At 44.4% G+C, this 20792-nt stretch overlaps 1 protein-coding gene across 3 annotated transcripts in view; it reads left to right on the top strand.

Annotated features, from left to right (window-relative positions):
• lrp4 (low density lipoprotein receptor-related protein 4) overlaps positions 1 to 20792 on the top strand; it is a 98264-nt gene that overhangs the window by 59589 nt on the left and 17883 nt on the right. For all 3 annotated transcript variants that reach the window (XM_047580317.1, XM_047580315.1, XM_047580318.1), the window contains exons 3-14: positions 2197 to 2313; positions 8536 to 8649; positions 8744 to 8860; positions 9436 to 9564; positions 13782 to 13901; positions 14008 to 14133; positions 15135 to 15260; positions 15636 to 15770; positions 16540 to 16665; positions 17116 to 17346; positions 18227 to 18383; positions 18971 to 19188. In XM_047580317.1, the coding sequence (XP_047436273.1) occupies positions 2197 to 2313; positions 8536 to 8649; positions 8744 to 8860; positions 9436 to 9564; positions 13782 to 13901; positions 14008 to 14133; positions 15135 to 15260; positions 15636 to 15770; positions 16540 to 16665; positions 17116 to 17346; positions 18227 to 18383; positions 18971 to 19188 (1716 nt within the window). The remainder of the gene's footprint in view (positions 1 to 2196; positions 2314 to 8535; positions 8650 to 8743; positions 8861 to 9435; positions 9565 to 13781; positions 13902 to 14007; positions 14134 to 15134; positions 15261 to 15635; positions 15771 to 16539; positions 16666 to 17115; positions 17347 to 18226; positions 18384 to 18970; positions 19189 to 20792) is intronic.

Below are 20792 nucleotides of genomic sequence, written 5' to 3'. Positions count from 1 at the left end.
TGCCTGCTCCCAACCGACCTTGACTCATTTTCATAAATCTGCTCTGACATGCCAAAACTGACCGCTGCGCGTGGGTGGGGAAAAAAAAAATAAAAAATGTTAAGGAGCCACTGTACATTATCAGAACATCCGAAATATGGGAGGCGCATTTCGGGGTCATAAAATAAACCGCTCTCAAACCTCAGATGCCTCGAGCATCTTTAAACGCACCCCATGGGGAAAGCTTCCACCACGGTCTGCGCTCACAGCTGCAATAAAATGCGTTGTGTTAACTGACAAAAATCTATAGGTATAGATTACATTTTCCTTCTCGGATGGAGAGTGACATATCTCAAGTGCATTCCATGCCTCTGCATACACTCTGCATACACTCCGCTGACGTGAACTGAATCCGGGGGGTGCCTGGAAGCGCAGACACAAAGAATGTGGAGGCACGATTTGGGCAAATTGTTTGCATAAATGTATTACACACATGGAGCCAAACCACCAGAGTGGTCGCGTAATGTAGGCAGGAAGAGTTCATCAGAAGGTGAGGATGATGAGAGTTTGAGAAAGTGAGAGACGGAGAGAGATCTCTTTATCTCTCTCTCCCTCGGTCTCTGTCTCTTTGTGTTTGTCTCTGAATAATGTAATATCCATGCATGGGTATGTGGGTCAGTGGGGCTTTACTCCCCCTGGAGACCAGCGCCACACCCCAACACACATACCCACGCTGACTTAATTCACTCACTGAGCCCTGGCTTGTCCGCCTGTCTGCCTCGCTGGTTAACTCGCTGCGTGACGTCATACATTTTTCATAAAGTCTGCGTTGCTTGGTCAATATTTCATATCTGGTATTGACAGGCGAGCTTGAGTCCACTGTACGGAGTTGCCGTTCCCTCTCCGCCCATGCCTCCCCCCTTCTCCTTCTCTCCCTCCTGCCTCCATCCCTCTTCTCTCTGGCCTGTAATTAAATTAGCTCTGTCTGCAGATGACAAAGGGCCAGTCATTCGGGCTCTGCTTAGATAGCGAGTAGCTGCACTTAGAGCGGATATGAAGTTAAGGAGGAATGCGCTGAGCTGAGCCCAGTGCAGCTCTCAGGGTCCAAAGGTGGGATAGGAGGAGGACGCAGGGGTTCCGTTCAGGCTCGGGCTCTGAAGAGGTTCAGAACCAGGCGGAAAGTGAACCCCCTCCTGTCTTTGGCCTGTCTCACACTCTGACCTTTAGCGCCGCCAGCAAGAGTGATGGCTGCATACTCAGTAAAAGCTTCGAGCCTGTGCTGGAAAATGACCACATCTGAATTCACTTATTTTATATCTGTGATTTATGATTGTTTTTTTTTTTAATAGGATAATCTGCAGATTAGTTTCAGTTAGCCGTCATAATGTCAAAAAACAGTGAAAGATGCCTATTGCAGCTTCTCAGGTCTCAGATCAATAATCAATTTTTTTTTTTTTTTTTTTTTTTTTTTGCCTAAGAAACAATTCGAATCCAATTAGCTTATGTGCACGACAGTAAAGAGAGACCAGTGTTCATATTTCACAATGCAAAACTTATTATATTTTTAGTTGATGAACTGATAAACTACATATAGATATTATTTACTTAACTCAGTACACATTAGCTGACATTGCTGGCACAAATATTTCAGTAAATAAAATACATTAGGCCTGAATGTTTAATCTCTAAATGCGTCTTGAAATCAAGTATTGAAAACTCTAAGTGCTTGGTATTAATCACCATATCTGCAACGTGATCGTGTTTACTTACAGTGTTGTTTAAACAGATAATTTTATTAATTTTACGCTGTGCTCTATGGCTTTTGTGGAGCTGCTTTTACTCAGGAGGTAGCATATATAATTACTTTGTTGTCACTTTTGCTTCAAACATTTGACTATACAGTTTAATTTCATATGAATTTCCTGTTGAGCAGGGGAAATCATAGGAATTGAAATAATCCATCTATTCCAGAAATCAGGAAGCTGAATGAAATCCATCTGTAGTCAAATGTTCTTCCAGCAGAGCGCCTGGTTCACATTTATTGGGAATACAGTTAAACCTCTTATTGACTACATTTGACTACGATGCAAAATGGGACCTTTCACATTAAAAAAAGAAAACTAAAAATACTCCACTTTCCTGTTGTTGGTGCTGTGTTTGTGCATATTTCTTTGGCTCCTGCTCACAGACTTGTCGTCTTTCATTGTTTACTTGCAGTGCTCCCCACCTGCTCGCCGCTGGACTTTCACTGCGACAACGGCAAATGTATCCGTCGCTCCTGGGTGTGTGACGGGGACAACGACTGCGAGGACGACTCAGACGAGCAAGACTGTCGTAAGTGCGCGTCCTCTGCCTTGACAACGCACAATGGCAGATTTAATATGCACCGGTCTCACGCGCAGACGCACACAATCGACCTGCTCTGTCAGGCTCAAGGGGATGAGTTATTAAAGTGGACAGATGTTTGAGGCAGCCATGTGCAATGAGGTGTTTGTTTTGAGTCTGACAGAGTTGTACGTCTGTCGCACTCACAGAGGCGCATGTGCGCACACTCGCAAACAAAAACACACCATGACAAGAGGTCAGCACTCTCATGGTCCCCACACGACATTCTCCGACCTTTGACTTCACTTTATTCTGTCCTTCTTTTGACTTCAAGAGTTATCTCTGTGTGTGTGTGTGTGTGTGTGTGTGTGTGTGTGTGTGTGTGTGTGTGTGTGTGTGTGTGTGTGTGTGTGTGTGTGTGTGTGTGTGTGTGTGTGTGTGTGTGTCGTGTGTGTGTGTGTGTGTGCATGTCCAACCCAAAATAGCCCTCAGCTGCCTCCTAGGTGGAATGTGGCCTGCAGTCGGTGAAGACTGCATCTATTTCTACACTTGTATTTATGTAGCTGTGCCCTGCTGGATCTCTGTCTTTGTGGGGATAATTTCCAGTTAGACCGTGAAGACATTTTTTCGAGAGGGAAAATGCATTTTCTCATTTCCTCACGTCTTTAAAGTGCAGTTTAAGGAGTTGCAATCACAAACATTCACAAAAAGTCAGCAGAACAGGAAAAAGGAAAACTTCCCATTATAATGACTTCCTAGAATTACTTTAAGGCCAACTTATAAGGTCATGGGACTGGAATTGTGAGCATACGGTTTGCCGTCATTGGATTTTCTCAGCTGTGGAAGCACAAATGTGTGTTTTCTATTAGTCAAGGTGTAGATGGTGGTCAGGTTCTGTGTCCACTTTTAGTCTCTGTGTTTACCCATCGTGACTCAGATGGCCTCACGTGTGCAATCTGACCCGTGCGCTGGATGTACACTGCAGGCCGCTCATTCCATCACTCTGATGGAGACAGTTTGGTGACTGACAGATTCTGTTTAATCATGCTCAGTGAGGGTACAGGAATAGTTTGGGGGAGTGACGTGTTTGATGTAGCCAGCACATGGTAGGAAAAACCACCTTAGAGCCAGTGTTGGATGACTTCAACCATTGTTGTGTTTCTTAACCTGACGTATTTTAGTGTCAGTAAAAATTTTTATGAATGTGCTCGCTTGAGACATTTGTTTAACATTGTTTTCAAGTTTGATTGGTCGTTCACAGGTGCAGAACAGAACTAGTGCAGGAAATTAACTTGAAAATCGAAAGGACTTTTAGAAAAATATTTATTCACTTCCTGGTCGACAGCTGGAGAAGAAGGTGGATACCACTGATATGTCTGCAGATGTTTAGATTAGCGTAGTATTCTGTAAAGAGTGGAAATAGGGCATTGAGTTGAGTCATGCTGTCATAGAAGCTTCCGAAGTCGTTTAGTAAAGCCGAGAGTGAGCTGGGACATGAGGCGTCTGTTTGCATGGTCAGGAACAGTTTGGAACTTGAGTAGATCACAAAATCTTTATTGTGGAGGTGGCTTCTCAAAGCTGTGGTCGTTAGGTCGGTCTACTGTGGCTGTAACTCAAGAACCTCCTGGTGGACCCTGATGGAGGAAGCTGTTAAGGAAAAACAATGAGGTCCTTTGTGTCTGGTTTGCTCAGGAGGCTTCTGAATCAGCAAGCAGGGATCTACCGGCCAGATGGACTGAGGTGTCTGGGCGTATCTAACCATGGTTGAACTTCAGTTCAAATTAGCATTGTAATTGTTCCTAATTATGACGATCCATTGACTTTGAATGTAATTGTTTGCCATTATGCTGCTGGGCTTTTGAGTCGTAATATACACCCATCTAGTTGGGAAGACTCTGGCCACTCGATCCCAAATAGAGATGTGTGTTGAGAAGGATTGTCGAACCAGTTCACAACATCACATCATTAGGACTTTCTCTGGTTACCATGAAATATCTCACAGATAGAGTGACTGAGTTTGCCCTCCTTCCCCGAGTGTTCTGGAAATTAGAAGATGACCAGTTTTATTGTGAGGACAGGTAAGACTCAATGGTCGGCCATTGTCCTAAGTAGGGCCGCCATTGACCGCCTTTGGCCCCATTTTTTGGCAGTCTTCTAGCACCATTGGCGCGAATCAGATGAGGGCAACTTTTCAGGCAACTCAGCATGTTGAACCGGTGACCAAAAGATCACTTTGGTTTTGAATTGGCGAACCACTGCAAGAGAACAAAAGTGACAAAGTAAGCAAAAGGACCAACTGCAAAAGGCACACACGGCAGGCTGTTGGTCGTAGTCTTTGTTCAACGTTTTGGTCCAGACAAAGGCAACAAAGACAGTGTCACAATCTCTTTTGTTGCTGGTAGCTCTTTGATGTCAGTTCGTTGTGTCCATACCTTTTAAAGTGGAGGAAACAACCAGTTGGTGCTGTTGTGATTAGTGATAGCATCATGCTTTAGCATCACACCAGTCCTGATTGTTTCCCCGTCATAACACATGTGGCTTGTGTGTGCAGCAGGTACAGGTTAGCTCCTTCTTTTCAGAATGATATTTCTTATGAGTCCATCATCCAGCGATTTCTCCTCCTCCTCCTCTGTTGACCCACATACAGTATCGGCAGCCAGACACTGAATCACTTCCTGATGGGGGGTCTGTCTGCAGTGAGCTGCCTATGAATTTTTTATCTTCAGGCCCAGCATATTTTACCTCCCTCCCGTTTTCCAAACTAGTTATTATTTCATGCTTCTTTCACTTTATTTATTTTTTTTTTTCACCCTGGTCTGTCTTCCCACTCCCAATATATTTTGTTGCTCCTCCCGTTGCGGTGGTTTTATTTCATTATTTAGAGACGGGGAGACAATCCTCCACGCTCGGCTGGAGATCGAGCGGTTGTCAGGATTTCAGAAAAACATGGAGACTGAGTTGTGGCTCGGTGCGGATGTGTGTGTTTGAACACGAGATACTCTGAATTCTGGAAGTTTAAAAGACATTTCACAGAAAAAAAAAAAAGAAAAACATGACACTGCCGTCTTCACCACACAGATGTAGGGTGCCTGGTAATGACTCTCGGAGCCCTTTGCCCTTTGACGTTTGTCTGCTGTGTGAATGATGGGCGTCTTGAGGGCTTGTTGACCTCTGACATCCCACTGTTTACCTCACTGATGGGAGGGGAGAGAGAGCATGGGAGAGAGGGAGAGAATCAATTATTTTCTTGCAAGCTGAATTATAGATTAAATGAGAGTATCTCTCCATTGTGTGGACAAAATTAAATTTTCATTTGGACCCACCCAAGGACTTTTGTGGTTTTGAATCCTCTTCTCTTTTTTTTAAGGGGGGGTTGGGTGTTTTGCATGAGCTGGGGTTTAGCAGTTGAACCTATAGCCTATATAGAGATATATATGGTGTCAGACCCATTAAAGGCATCATCTTTTTGTCTTGATCAGCCTATAATCTGGTCACAACTCTTTGATAACCACGTTTAACAGATTTATGCCAGAAACCTCTTTGATGTTACAATCATTGATGTTAAATGGCCCAAAGATCCAGCATCACAAGACTTGATCGATCACCAAGAGTAAATTTAGGTGTTATAGCAGCAGGGCAAGATGGTGCAGATATACAAGTTGGATAAAAAAACTGAAATAAGTTTAATTAACAATATAAATACATTGACAGTATAGGCCATATATACAGCCACTGCACCGAGCCAAAGTGACTACGTTTGGTGAAAATCAAAGTCAGAAATTTAAGTCTTCAATGCTTTTATCAACACTAACAAGAGTCCATTCACATCCATCTTTTTGTGCATCGGTAGAAATCTGTGAGGCTAATCTTCTCACATAAAAGTAAAATTATCTACCTAGTAAAATAAAGTCTGTTTATTTGGTTGTAGTGACTCCTCATTGTTGGTAAAGTTATGCTCCTAGTGACACTGAATCTCATGTTCTGGACTTTCATTTTCTGGAACAGGATAAAAAAATTAGCCAACAAAAACGCCAGGATACAAAGAAGGAAAAGAAAGGCATCTACATATTTAGAAAGATTGATTTTGGTGTTTTTATGAACATAAATGTATAAACTACTGTTTTATTGCCGCTGCATAAATTTAAATAAAACTTCTGTATGCAGTAAAAGCAAGGTTTTTCATTGCTATGCAGAAACTATACACAAATGTTGACAGTATACCCAACTAACCATATGTATGATAGATGTGCCCATGTATCATGTCCCTGATTTCAGAAGTGGAGTGTGTCTCTTTCTCAAGTTTAACACACCTGAGTAAAGATGAAGGATCTCCCCATAACCATGACTACTTCTTCGTCAGTCTGTTCTGTGGACATCCTTCTGCTTCTGTCTCTTCTTATCTCTCTCCGTTTGCCTCAGCTGTCTGACACTCGCACACGGCAGTGATAAATTATAGATTACCTCCTGCCAGAGGCCATCCATCATTGGTTTTCCTCGACGAACCTGTTTGCTCGGCCCCAGCCCTCGCTCGTGGCCGGGCTTTGCCATCGATTGCGGTGGTAACAGTAGAAGCCGTTGTTTTGGAGGTGTGATTAAAGAAGCAAGGTGAAAGAAAGGTTTTGAAACTTGAACACTGCCAATGTCACAGTGGTGAAAGTTGAACAACGGGAGGGGATTTCTGTATAGCTGCACCATCAGGGCAGTTGGTATGCATGAAAAACTCGCCTTTAATCTCCAGTCTGAAGGTTGACTGTCTAATGCAAACTTTCCTAAAAGACTGTGTATATAATTAAGATGTAAAACAGGCTGTGGGAGTTTAAATCGATTAAATTGGTTCTGAATTGAAATTTAAAAGTTAAAGTAACTGGGGATATTTTCTTTTAAAAGATGGTGGAGAAAGTGGTTGATCCTTTGTGGGTTTTTTTGCAGCAGGTTTCATTTATGTAATTACTCGGAACTTGAGCATAGTAGATACTGTATAATACTGAATATTTATAATACTTTTATTGTAAAGATCTGTCATACATTTAGCCTATAACTTAGCCTGGTGTAGCCACACTTGATTCTTATCAGAATATGAGTCTCTTAACACGTTCTTTGGTTTTCGTTATACGCATTTTCATCTGATAAAGACAGAGGAGCAGGCCCCATTTATACCAGAATTTACTGTAAATTGAGACTGGTTTCAAAAATGTGCGGTTTGAGTCTCTGAAAATGCCGGCTCCATTAAGACAGAAAGCCTAAACGAAAAAATATTTTACTGTGAAATCGGGATTCATGTAATTGGGGCCCAAGTCGCAGAAATGTTGGCTGACTTCGAGGTTAAATGTTTTGTCATAGTGTGATGGATGACTCCTAAGGACGACGACGCCTACATCTTGATCCTTCATTTGATAAACAGAATTGAACGTCACCACATTGTGTTTTAGATTATTTAATTTACCTGCTCATCCTTATGGCTTAACCAGTCATTGGATTTCAAGACCAGCCTCATAAGCACTTAGAAACAGCTGTGCTACAAACTTACTTTCCCTTACTGCTTTTTCAAGCACCTCATACAATTTTCAGAGTTTGAATTTATGTGTTTTTGCAAATCCTTCGTTATTCTTCTCAGTAAATTAAGTGTTTATCGCCAGCGACTGTGAAAACTGTGTTCAGCCTTCTTGCTCACTTGGATGCAGTTGCCGTCCATTGGATGTCTTTTAGCTGAGGCTGAACTCTGTCTGCGAGTCTTTGAGCTCTCGCCCTGCAGCCTTAGGAAAGTTTAGCCTGTTAAAGCAAAAAAAAAAATAAATAAATAAACCTCCGTCAGCTCTTTGCTCTGAGCCCGACATAAAAGGCCACACTTTCCCTTTAGTCAGGACAGCTTTAGATGCTCTCACTTGCCAGTCCATTAGGTACACTAGTGAAAAGTAATGCATTCTAACCAACAGTCTGGCACTTAATCCCTCCTCAGGACTGTTATAATGTTCAGTTCATGTTGAAACAACCCACGAAAGGCAGTAGTTCCACTATATAATCGTCTTGGAGGACGTAGGTTGTGGTTCTGTTAAACGCAGCAGCTCTCTTCAAGAAGCCGAGATTTGGTGCAGATCTGTTATATTAGAAGGCATTCAGATTCATTGGGATACCTAGTAAACTCTGAGCTCAAGGACGGCCGCTTCTAAACCACATTCTCGTAGAGAGTCTGCGCTTTTCTTTTATAACATCTTTCTTTTTTCCTCTCTGCAGCTCCCAGGGAATGTGAGGAGGACGAGTTCCACTGCCAGAACGGCTACTGTATTCGCAGCCTCTGGCACTGCGACGGCGACAATGATTGCGGGGACAACAGTGATGAACAGTGCGGTGCGTACACACACATACACACGAAACTCAGTATGCAAACCGCGTACCGCTTCACACTTCCTTCTAATGTGACTTGTGTGCTCTTCCGCACCAGATATGCGTAAATGTTCGGACAAGGAGTTCCGCTGCACAGATGGGAGTTGTATCGCCGAGCACTGGTACTGTGACGGAGACACGGACTGTAAGGACGGATCAGATGAGGAAAAATGCCGTAAGTTACTCAGACGGTGTTTGGAAAAAAAAAATAATAATAATTGCACATAAAAAAACACTCTTAAGAAATAGGTGTAAGATACTTATAAGAAGGTATAAGAAGGCTTGCATTAGTACAAACCTACAAGAAACAGAATAGCAGTAAATATATGCATAGAAGAGCAAAAAACTGGAACAAGACCGCACGTGGGAAAAACTGACCAATCTAACCATCTAATCTGAAGTAAGTGATTCTCAATTAGAGTCCATGTCTTCAAATACGGCACTGTCTTGCACACAAATGAGTCTGTCCTCACTGTCTCATTATAACTTAAAATTGTGGCTGCGAGGCGGGACAAGAAAATTAGGCTCGCTGACCAGCTATATGCAAACCGAGATCACACATTAACAACTTTAGCGCGGAGCATGTTAACATGTCTGCTGTCTCATTAGAGAGCTGGGCTCCCCCTTCATTTCACATACAGATTCTGACAGACTCAGCAGAGCAGAGTCGCAGCTTCAAAGAGCGTCAGACAGCCAACTGCTGCACCATCTTTTCCAGCATCTGTTTAACATGCCCATGTGTCTGTGCAGCCTCAGATGTGATGACAGCCACCTGCAGCGTGGAGGAGTTTCAGTGCGCATATGGTCGCTGTATCCTGGACATCTACCACTGCGACGGGGACGACGACTGCGGGGACTGGTCGGACGAGTCGGACTGCTGTAAGTTCCGGTCCAGCTTTTACTTACGGAGTCGTGAACTCCGAACTTTGCGAAGACACGTCACAAAGTTGCAATTTGGTGGGAGTCTACAAACCAAACATTCGTCACGGTGGAGTGGCTGATCCAGCCTGTCGTGACGGCGTAAAGGTCGCAGTGAGCTGCTGTCATCTGCTTACGCGCACACACACACACACACACACACACACGCGTGTTCACACTTGAACACTCGCACTCGTTCGGATCCGTGACAGCGCCCCTGGCTCCCGCTAACATCGCCTTGTACAGGAGACGAAGACAAACCTCCTCTGGGAGGTCGGTTCTGTTATGCCGTTAGATGAGAGTTAAGTTTCCTCTCTCCCTCTGGCAAATGTTTCTTCTCTCTCCTTCCCCTCTCCGCTTCACGCCCTCCCTCCGCCGACAGCCAGTCATCTTCATGTCATACAGCTTTCTGCACTAGTTCAGCTGGAGTTTAAAAGTACATTAAAGGCTCATCTGAACGGGGAGTTCATCATTTTTAGAGCCTGCGCCAACTGAACCCGTTCCAAAGTGGACGCACTGAATGAATACGCTTATGTGATGTAGTAGGGGGAAAAAAAACTGTGTGGAAGCCTTGTGCTGCAGTTCTGCCTTGGCTTTATTGTCATTAGCGATTGGCCTGAAGAGTATTATTTCAATTTGCCGATCAATTGTTTAGTCTGTAATGGGTCAGGAAATGATGACAAATGACCATCTCAATCTCTGTACATCTGTGGTAGTGACTTACTTAAGCCAACAGTCAGTCTGTGGCCAGTGATGGGATCATCGATTGAGTGTATTGAGTTACACACCACTGGCACTAGTCACAAACTTTTCAGTTCATTGAGCATGATTAATCGGCATTGGATTGGTTTAAATTGGTTTGAAAAAAATAAATAAAAAAAAGGTCACCGACTGGCTGTTCAATAAGACAAAAACAGAATTAAACAAAAGTAAGAGGCCGATGAATTCAAGAGGGCCCCAGATGATCTGATCTGAACACTTTAGTGCACAAATATTATTACAGCATGTTCATCTGGAATTAATAAATTGTGGAGTAACTGATCACAGCAGTTTGTAGCTGTTTAGGTTCGCCGTTCTGAATGACGAATACAGACAGCTGCCACCTGCCAGTGTGGAGAGTTATTTCCATTGTGACGCAGGCGCAGAATGAACACGCTGTGTGGCACATAGGTTTTTTTTAGGCTGTGTTCAGGGCTCGTTTAAGATCATCATCATAAGTCAAAATATACCCCAAATATTCCATTTACACCTCTGTAAAATATCAACAACATAATGTAATTGATAAGACGCTGATTCATTTCTCGTCAGTAACCCTGAAACACTATTCATTAATAGGCTATTATTAGGACTTGAGAAAATAGAACTAGAATAGAAATATATTGAAGGTTTTATTTTCTTAAAGAGGTGCCTTCAAAAACTTTAATCTTAGAGCTGATTTCACATCTTGCTCCTCCACATCATCTGTCATAACTGGAAAACACTCTGTGCCACTGTCACTCTCGGTATCGCGTTTCACTTTCGTTCCAGAGGCGCTCCCTGCTGCTGACAAATCTCTCAGCGCCTCCCGTCTCTAATTTCTCACGTTGGCTCCACTCGGCCATTGTCTTAAACTGCCCGCTGCGTCCCACTGCCTCTCAAAAGCACACTCCAACACAGCGGTTTCCCCCCTTTGATGTGTTTATCTGCAGTGCGATAAGCGCGGCTTCAAGGTTTTTCCTAACGGCGTTTGATCATCTCTGAGGTCGTGTAATTCGACTGAGCCGCTCTCTGTTTTTCCTCTCGTCTCCTCCCACATCCAGGTTTTTTAATTGCTCGCCTCGCCTCTGAAGTGTTTAACTTTTTGGGGAAAGTTGAGCTGACATCAAAGCTTGGGAGGGGGGGGGTGGTGTGGGGAATAAAAGGGACAGTGATAATGTATTTAAAATCACAGCGCTGTGAAAAACACCACAGCACATAACAGATTCCATTGAACAAAGTGTACGCGCACCACCACTCCATCATTTTAATACGTCTGGAGTTTAGAAATAGGTCTCTCCCTTTATCCTATAACACATAGGTCTTCAACAGGGGCTCCGCGACTTCTAGGGGGTCTTGAAAAACACTGAGGACCCCGGCTATAAAATAAAGCTACGTTCATCAAAAGCGAGACAATTCCGTATTTTTAGTGTTTAAGGTCTTAGTGAATTCTCTTTTTATTTCTTTTTCATTCTTTGGACACACACATATATGTCTGTGTGTGTGTGTGTGTGTCTGTGTGTGTGTAGAGAGAGAGAGGGGGGCATTCCTCAGAGGCATAAGACAGCCCATCCTCAGACAGCATTCCTTGGCATCGACTCTCCAGACACATGAAGGCCGCTTTGTTAGAAAAGAAGCCCATCTCTCTCTCCCTCTCTCTCTCTCTCTCCCTCTCTCTTTCCCCCTCTTTCTCTTTCTTTCTCTCTCTCGCACACGGCCAAAAACACTCACACTTGCATGCCTCGTTACCACTTGGGATCACTGATACTGCTTTCGGCTGCGCGGCTGAGCAGATGAAAGCGCATAGTTGGTATGTTTGCGTGTGTGTGTGTGTGTGTGTGAGAGAGAAAGAAAGAGGGAGTGAAAGAAAAAGAGAGACAAGGAGAGAGATAAAGGGTGGGCGAATCATGTGGGTGTGCGTGTGTGTGGGCATCAGTGTGTTTGTCCCACGCTGATTCTTATGGCCAATAAGTCTCTCTCTCTGTGGGAAAGCCACCTGCTGTTCTGATCGCCTCTCTCTTCTCTTGCCCGGCTGATAGAACTGCACAGGGATGCTCCAAGCTCTACATCCCCCTCTCTCTCTCTCTTTTTTTTATTCCCTATCTTCCCCTGCACTCCCTCGCTTCCCTTATCTCGCTCTCGCCGAGTCTTTCGACGGGAGCCGACTCGATGCCGTCAGAAGTCGAAAGAATCCGCGCACGCGTACGCACATGCTCGCGCACGCTAAAGATTTAAGATGCTTATGTTAGTTTCAGCTTTAATCTTCTCGTCCACCTCCGTCCTCATCTGCTGCCAGTTTGAGCTTCTCTTTGATCCGATCACATGTGGAGATGTGGTGGGAGATTTGAGGGGAGGGGGGGGGGGGGTGTTCAGCTGTGCTCTCTATTCAGAGATGATCATACGACAGTTAAAATAAACACGGCTAATTAATGTTTACGGCGCAGGAAATATCGCTGTCGTACGCCGCGGTAAACTTTCGGGCAACGTTCAGACGGGCCAGCCGTCTAAAAATTCCATTGTGCTTGTGGGATGAAGCTTAAACGGTTGAGAACTGAACAGACACGGGGATAATTGGATTTGACTGAAATGTGGTCCGCCCAAACAGAGCAGACAAATACTTGCAGCAACACCATGCTTCATCAGTTAGCATGAAGGCACAGTCGATAAACGCGGCAAAACACATTTTTTTTCTTGCACTTTAGAACTCAAACCATCAGAAAACGATAGATACTGAGTGATTCGCTTGGATCCACTCGGGCGTCTGACATATTGATGCACAGATGCAACGGAACACATCCAGCTATTTTTCAAACGAATTTTGGTCTCGGTTGAGGTGTCATTACCAGGAAGTTGGGAGCTTGTGTCTCCATTCAGATGTAGAATGACATGCAGATACGAGCAGTAGCAATGATAGTCAACATATTTTTTGCCAATAGAAAATGGGCCGGCACCAGATTGAACTGATTTTGAGGCGTCAACCGATGGAAGTGGCTGATTCATCCGAGTTACACTAAAGTTTCGCACACTATTCACAACTTTAGCCGTGTCTCCAACAAACTCGAACCATACAATTGCGCTCATATGTCATAGAAGGACAAATGAAAATGTTTAAGGTGGAAAATGTACAAGTGAATTACTGTTAACCTCCTCCACATATATGCATATGCAAAGAGCAAAGCACTGTTGTCACCAAAGACTCTCAGGTGTTTAGTCGTAGTAGTTTTACAATTTACTGGACCAACGCTGAAAAATACACTCAGTTAATATGCAAAACAAACAAGGGGCCAGTGCTGAAGGGTTTGGCGGTTTTACATCACAACAAACTGTTATTTATTACATCCCCTTCACGTTGGAGTCTTGAAATTAATTTGTGAAAGTTGGTGCCACATGGCTCCAATAAAAACACTAATGAACTGTGTGTGCTTTTGTGTTTTTGCGTGTAGCTTCTCACCAGCCCTGCAGATCAGTCGAGTTCATGTGCAGCAGCGGGATGTGCATCAACGCCGGCTGGAGGTGCGACGGCGAGTTCGACTGTGACGACCAATCAGACGAGAAGAACTGCAGTGAGTAGCTGATTTAATGAGCACGTCTATCAAAAAAAAAAAAAAAAAAAAATGCTTGCTTTGCTTTTTTTTTTAATAATAAATTCATGCAATCTGTGCCCCGCAGCCACGTCCATGTGCACGGCCGACCAGTTCCGCTGTGGAACCGGACGCTGTGTCCGGTTGTCATGGAGATGCGACGGCGAGAGCGACTGCTCGGATGGCAGCGACGAGGACGGCTGTGAGAAAACTGGTGAGACTGCCGGTTCTCATCTTGTTTTCAGAAGCTAAATATAACACAAGCTTCAGTGGTAGTCATGACGACAGCGCAGCACAGCCCTCCTCTGCTGAGAAACTCACTTTTCTCAGACACATGCTCACTCACTTTTTTTTTGTATTATTTTGGGGTGAGGAACACAGTTACTCTTAAACAATAGCCTGATTAGTTTGGCTGCTCCTGTGCTGGGGCAGAGACTCCACCGACCGCTGGACAAACCACAGAATCAGGCCTTTATATTGAGTTTGAAACAAACAATGAACAGTCAGCGGAGCAAGGAAAATGGAAAAATGGATTCTGTTTTTGGATACAGTCCACCTTAAAATCCACAATGGTAAAAAAGTTACAGAGCTCTGTTGAAGAACCTTGAAAACTGTTCAGTTTTTTCTTTTTTTCTTGTTGCAGTCATTGATTCATTGTGAAACATGCAAAGCTACTAATCTAATCTCACTATGTAATATGTACATTTTCTGTTGTCCCCCTGGTCGTGTTTGGAAAAATCTGTATGTGAGGTTCAAATTAGAGGTTAATGAGCAGATTACATGTAATAATGGGCTCAGATGTTAGGCCATAAGAGGTTAATGGAAAAATAAAACTACAGCACTTTTATTCTCTTAATTAGCTGTGTATTTAAAGCTGAAATGTTATTTTTTATCATGTATGAGTAGTAATATGTTGTTAAGTGAAGCGCAGTGGGAGTGGGAGATTGAGAGTTGTTGCCATAATCATGTCATCTGTGTGTGGGGTAGAAATAATAGGATGAGAATGTTGCTATGGTTTTAAGAGGAAAAAACCGGTAACAACCGGTTAGGGTGCCCACCTGTCACTCAAAGCAGCCATCCCCTTATTAATTCATTGTAAGTGCACTGTTTCCCGCAAAGGTGGAAAAAAAAAAAAAACAGAGATATTAAGGGTGAAAGTATTTAAGTGAAAATACTTCTCAGCTGACGTGTTGTCTCATGGCGTCTCCCTCACAGAGACCCCCCCGTGTGCCCCCGATCAGTTCCAGTGCGGGAACGGACGCTGCATCGGTCAGAGGAAGGTGTGCAACGAGGTCAACGACTGCGGCGATGGGACTGACGAGCACCCACACCATGACTGCCGTGAGTACAAGTGTTCAGATAAAGTATGTCAGCGGCAGTGTGAATATCAATACCAACTTTTGCAGTGAAAAGGAAAAGGACAGGGACAGAAACGTAAGCCTCGCGGTGGCTTTGCGAGAAATGTCAGGCTGTCAACGTTTCAAACCACCAAATGCGTATCGTGTATAAATGTCAATGACAGCCCGGACAGTGTATGTTGATACTTTACCCAGGACCAGACTAATGGACATCACCATCCTCACGCTTTAGCTGCTTGTGGGACTGAAATATTTCAAGGCTGAACAGCAGATGATACTTAAGACAGCGTGCGGTTGTCTTTTCACTGAATCAGCGTGCTGTGTTTGTGTTCCCGTCATGTTTCCGTGCTGCGTGCAGGCCCGCGCTCCAGCGAGGGCAACTGTAACCAGAATAACGGAGGCTGCTCCCAGAAGTGTCAGATGGGCAGAGGACTGGTCCAGTGCACCTGTCACACTGGATACCGACTGATGGACGATGGCAAAACCTGCCAGGGTAATTCGCTTGTGTGTGCTTCTGTTTGTGTTTGTGTGGGTGTGTGTGTGTGTGTGTGTGTGTGTGTGTGTGAGTGTGAGAGTGAGAGAGAGAAAGACGGTGTCCATATCTGTGACCTCTGCAGAGGTTGACAGTTACTGCTTTGTGTTAAACATTCAATAACTTCAATGATTTCCTAAATGCGGCTATTTCATGGTTTCCCATTTGCCTCGATGTTATTCATTCTCACCACTTACGAGATTATATGTTGACGTCAAGTTGGTACGGGGGGAAAATAGGAAACCTGATTTACACAGGAAGCCTGTCTCCATATGAAGCGAAACTGCTGCCAGAAAACAAGAGGCATCAATTAGAAGAGCTGGAGAGTCCAAGTCAACTCCAAAACATACAAAATAACAAACTTAATGGGTAGGATTTGGGTAGTAAACTCTCTTTGAGTCAGCAGGATATTGCCCAAAAGTAGGAACAAACATCTACTGTATTTCAGAGGAAGTTCAGCTTTGGGCTAAGAAATTTTAGATTAGAATTTGATGTGTATCTAAATCAGCGATTTCTTCCACAATTCAAAAGTTCAAAAGTCCAAACTACTTGCTACTTCTTCTAGATTTTAGGTGTGTGTTTGCCAAGCCAAGAAATTAAACATGAATGAGCTTTTCACCTCCCAGCCGCCACTGTGCACTTTACTTTGTGTCTTGAACCTTGTGGGAGATTGACGCCAACACCACCCCCTCCCCCCTCCCCGATTCTTGTCATCTATGGTCTGTTCCAGATGTGGACGAGTGCGCCGAAGAAGGCTACTGCAGCCAGGGCTGTACCAACGCGGAGGGAGGGTTCCAGTGCTGGTGCGTTCAGGGCTACGAGCTCCGGCCGGACAAACGCAGCTGCAAAGCTCTGGGTAAAGACTTCTGAACTGTGTTTTATCCTTGACGTGTGACCACATAGTGTCACCGAGGTTTGACCTCCAATAAACATACGGTTGCTTATTGTTTAAACTAGCTTTAGCGGTAACTGTATCCGCTCCTCTCCGCCCCGGGGTCCTGGACTCATTGGAAGGGTCTGGACTAGATTTAGATATGCTGTGGAGGTAAAGTGCAGGCCTGGTACAGCAGCCCATCAATCTGCTGCAGACCAGAGTTAAACCCAGGTCAGGACTGTCAGTCAGGCATCTGCTTTCACCACTAGTGAGATTAATGCTTTCTCTTATTGAAAGTGACCATTGGTTCCAACTAAAAATGTTTTCGTCCCTTTTTTTCTTCTGTTTAGCTGCTTTCGCTGCTTCCCGCTGTTTTCCTTTCCACTTAAATACACATCGTCTCCGTTCTCTCCGGCTTTCCTCCCCGTGCAGGTCCGGAGCCGGTGCTGCTGTTTGCCAACCGCATCGACATCCGTCAGGTGTTGCCTCATCGCTCTGAATACACCCTGCTGCTCAACAACCTGGAAAACGCCATCGCCCTGGACTTCCATCACAGCCTTGAGCTGGTGTTCTGGTCGGACGTGACCCTGGACCGCATCATGAAGGCCAACCTCAACGGCTCTAATGTGGAGGAGGTCGTCTCCACCGGCCTGGAGAGCCCAGGTGGGAACAGCCGCCAACGGGACGCGGGTTCAGACGGAGGACAACAGACTCATTTATCATTTTTCCAATTTATTCAACTCTGCTGCTTTCCGTCCCTCTCTTCATCCATCACCTCGTTCATATACGAGTTCAGCGCTTTTGACATCACTTCTCTTCAAAAGTCTTTTTGTGCTTTTCTCTTTGTCTTTTATTTCCAGGCTCTGTTTTCTTTCTTTTGCCTTTTGTCTCTTTTTGTCTCTGTGCCTGTTTTTCTTTTCAGCTGTCTTATTCTTGATCTGTTTCATCCTCATTCTTTCATCACTTCTTGTTCTTTGTCTTCAATGTGTTCCACCTCGAGTCCCTCTTACTCCTTTTGTTCTCTATAATGTGAAATGCTATATTGTGACATTCATTTTCTTTTTTTGTTAAAAGTCAAATGAGTCAATTAATATTAGGTCTGCGTCTGTTTTTTGAAAATGCAACTGGACCTATATTGCAGTTAGCTTAGCTTAGCTTAGCATAAAGACCAGAAACAAAGGGAAAGCGCTAGCCCACATATCTAAAACTCACTAGCTGCAACATTATGTCTTTTGTAAATAATTTTTTTGTTTTGCTTTGCAAGTAATACACACATATTTTATTCTCTTATTGTTTATGTGCAGTGGTTCTGACTGTAGCATAGGTTGCCATTGTCTTAGAGCGCATAGACCCTAATGTCCTGTAACTGCAAAGTAAGGTTGCCAGAAATCACCAGACTTCAGGAAGCCCATCAGGAAATAATAATAATAATTGAAATTGTGGACACGCGATAATTGGGCGGAAAAAATGTAACATTATTACACAGCTTACAACAAATCTGGTTCGTATTTAGACCAATTAAGATCGTGTTTCTCTCCTTTAGGTGGACTGGCCATAGACTGGATCCATGACAAGCTGTACTGGACGGACTCTGGGACTTCGCGCATCGAGGTGGCCAATCTGGACGGCACGCACCGCAAGGTGCTGCTGTGGCAGAATATGGAGAAGCCCAGGGCCATCGCGCTGCACCCCATAGAAGGGTATGAGTCCGAACATACACACGCAAACTCCGTAATTCACTGCAGATGGTTCCTAACGTACACACACTCATATATACATATCCCCCCTGGATGTGTCCCAGTTGTAGTGTAGCAGGAGAGCAGGGATTATAGTTTGGCAGCACAGCGGTAGCCACAGGCAAGCATCTGCGCGGAACAAGTATTTCATGAAAGGAGCAGCAGCTAAGAGTGTTTTCCTCCCCTGGTTTCATATGCTGCAGTGGCAGGAGAGAGTTTTGGATGAAGCCCTAGAGAAATTTAAAGCTAGAAAACTCACTCAGCTTATTAGGTAACTCATTTGCATGGGCTAATTGAAAAATATTAAAAAAAAATCTCCCCTTTGAGGCTGGACAGAACAGCTGAGTGATAATGAAGAGAGGGCATTAATGTTCGAGATAGAGGAGACTTTTTTTTATTCCCTTTTTTTATGATGTCAGACATCAACTGTGAATCCATTTGCCCCGTGTCTTTAGTGGACGACATGTGGATCGGCTCATGTTGCTCAAACAGCTTCAATCCACCGCAGTAAACAAGGCAACTAACCGCGACTGTCCAATTTTCCCCTTCAGTAAGATCTACTGGACGGACTGGGGCAACACCCCTCGCATCGAGTACGCCAACATGGACGGCTCCAACCGGCGGGTCATCGCAGACACCCACCTCTTCTGGCCCAACGGCCTCACCATCGACTACGCTGGCCGCCGCATGTACTGGGTGGACGCCAAGCACCACGTCATTGAGAGGGCCGACCTGGACGGACGCAATCGCAAGGCCGTCATCAGTCAAGGTAAACCGTGAATCAATTATTCTGCTGCCTTCGGTTTGTCAAGGCTCATTTCAACTGCTGTTTTTGACGTATACACAAAAAAACATAGATTTGTCTTCTTGAATTAATCTGAAGGTCTGTTGAAGTGGTTCACTGGTGGATTTTATTGTCAGTCTCATAAAAAAAAATAATAAATCTTGAACTTCCCGATACACCTCCTGAAAGGCCTCTGCCTTTAAAATCAATGTAGAGTTACCTTGTAAACACAAAGCTTTGTCAGTCGTTTATCCAAGAACCTCAGAAGTCTCTTCTCTCATTTTTATTTTTTTTCTTATGAAATCCCTGAGGGAGGCGGTGAAAATAAGAGGAGCTGTGTTGTGCAGAGAACTGGCCCAAGTTCAGATCCTCATTCTTAATTTTCATTACTTAACACGCTGACATGCGGAGAAACGCGCACACGCGAAGGGGTTGATATAGGACGTGTCGCGCTGGCCGTGCTTCATTATTCCATGTGGAGCTAATCAGTGGCACATTTCCATTGAAGAGCGTACACAAGTGCCCTCCGCTGCAGTGCACATGCACACAAGCCACGAATGACGACATGAAGGAAGGCGCTCGCCTCTGTTTGTGTTGCTGGTTGTTGCAGAGAAAGTGCGGATCTGGTGTTTACAGATCCGGGGTTTACTCTGAGAGCCCTTGTCGTAGCAACATCGGTTTCTGAAGTTTTCACCGAGTTGCCGTGCTTGCTTGTTTGTTTGTTTGTTTGTTTGTGAGTGACGGAAGCTGAACAGGGGTGGAAACACGCCAAGACATGATGGCAGTAGATGCTTATTCCTAATCTACAGTGGGCTCTTCAGCTGCAGTTTATTTTATAATCAATACTTCAGTCTGAATATGGATCATTATGTCCCTCTCTTTTATTAGTCCTGCTTGAGGAAAAAAAAAAAGGAAATGATTTGTTTCTGTGTGTGATCCCAAGGCCTTGAACTACAGGGCAAACTCTACTTCTCAGCAGTAAATATCAAACTAATAGACACAAAGTGGATTCAAACCAGATCTGCTGCAGTTATGTAAATCGCACTCTTTTTTTTCGAAGGATTTGTGCGGTGTGAGCTCAAGTGTCAGCCGACACAGCGGTTTCAAATTTAGGATTTATTTTCCTGATGGAGTGAAAATATTGTAGATCAGTGATCACAGAGAGTGTTTAAAGAAAAGAGTGAAAAGAGGGAGACGGGGGGGGTGGAGGGGGTGTTTGATGAGGGTGTGTGTGCACCATCAACCCTGGGCGCTCTCCTTAATGATGTGTGCTCTCGGGATAAAAGGCTGTAATTGGCCCTGTCCTTCCTCCGCTGCCTCTGTTTGCTCAGACAACACGCAGGACAAATGGGACGTGTGTGTGCGTCCTTGTGGGTCTGTGTGAGAGAGTGTGTATGGTTACATTTTGAGCTGCTGTGCCCAGGAATGTTAACAAGCGTTTATCTCCCTGCACCTATAGCTCTCTATATGTGTGTGTGTGTGTGTGTGTGTGTGTGTGTGTGCGCGCTGGCTGGATGTGTGCCAGGCTCCTCTGTCAGTAGAGCCAGACAGCAGGTGAGTGTAAAGGATAACGCCGCCATCCACTCTGC

This window comes from Mugil cephalus, chromosome 3 (assembly GCF_022458985.1).
Source record: "Mugil cephalus isolate CIBA_MC_2020 chromosome 3, CIBA_Mcephalus_1.1, whole genome shotgun sequence".
NCBI lineage: Eukaryota > Metazoa > Chordata > Actinopteri > Mugiliformes > Mugilidae > Mugil > Mugil cephalus.
The sequence above is the reverse complement of the archived record's forward strand: the minus strand, read 5'-3'. Positions and strand labels throughout refer to the sequence as shown.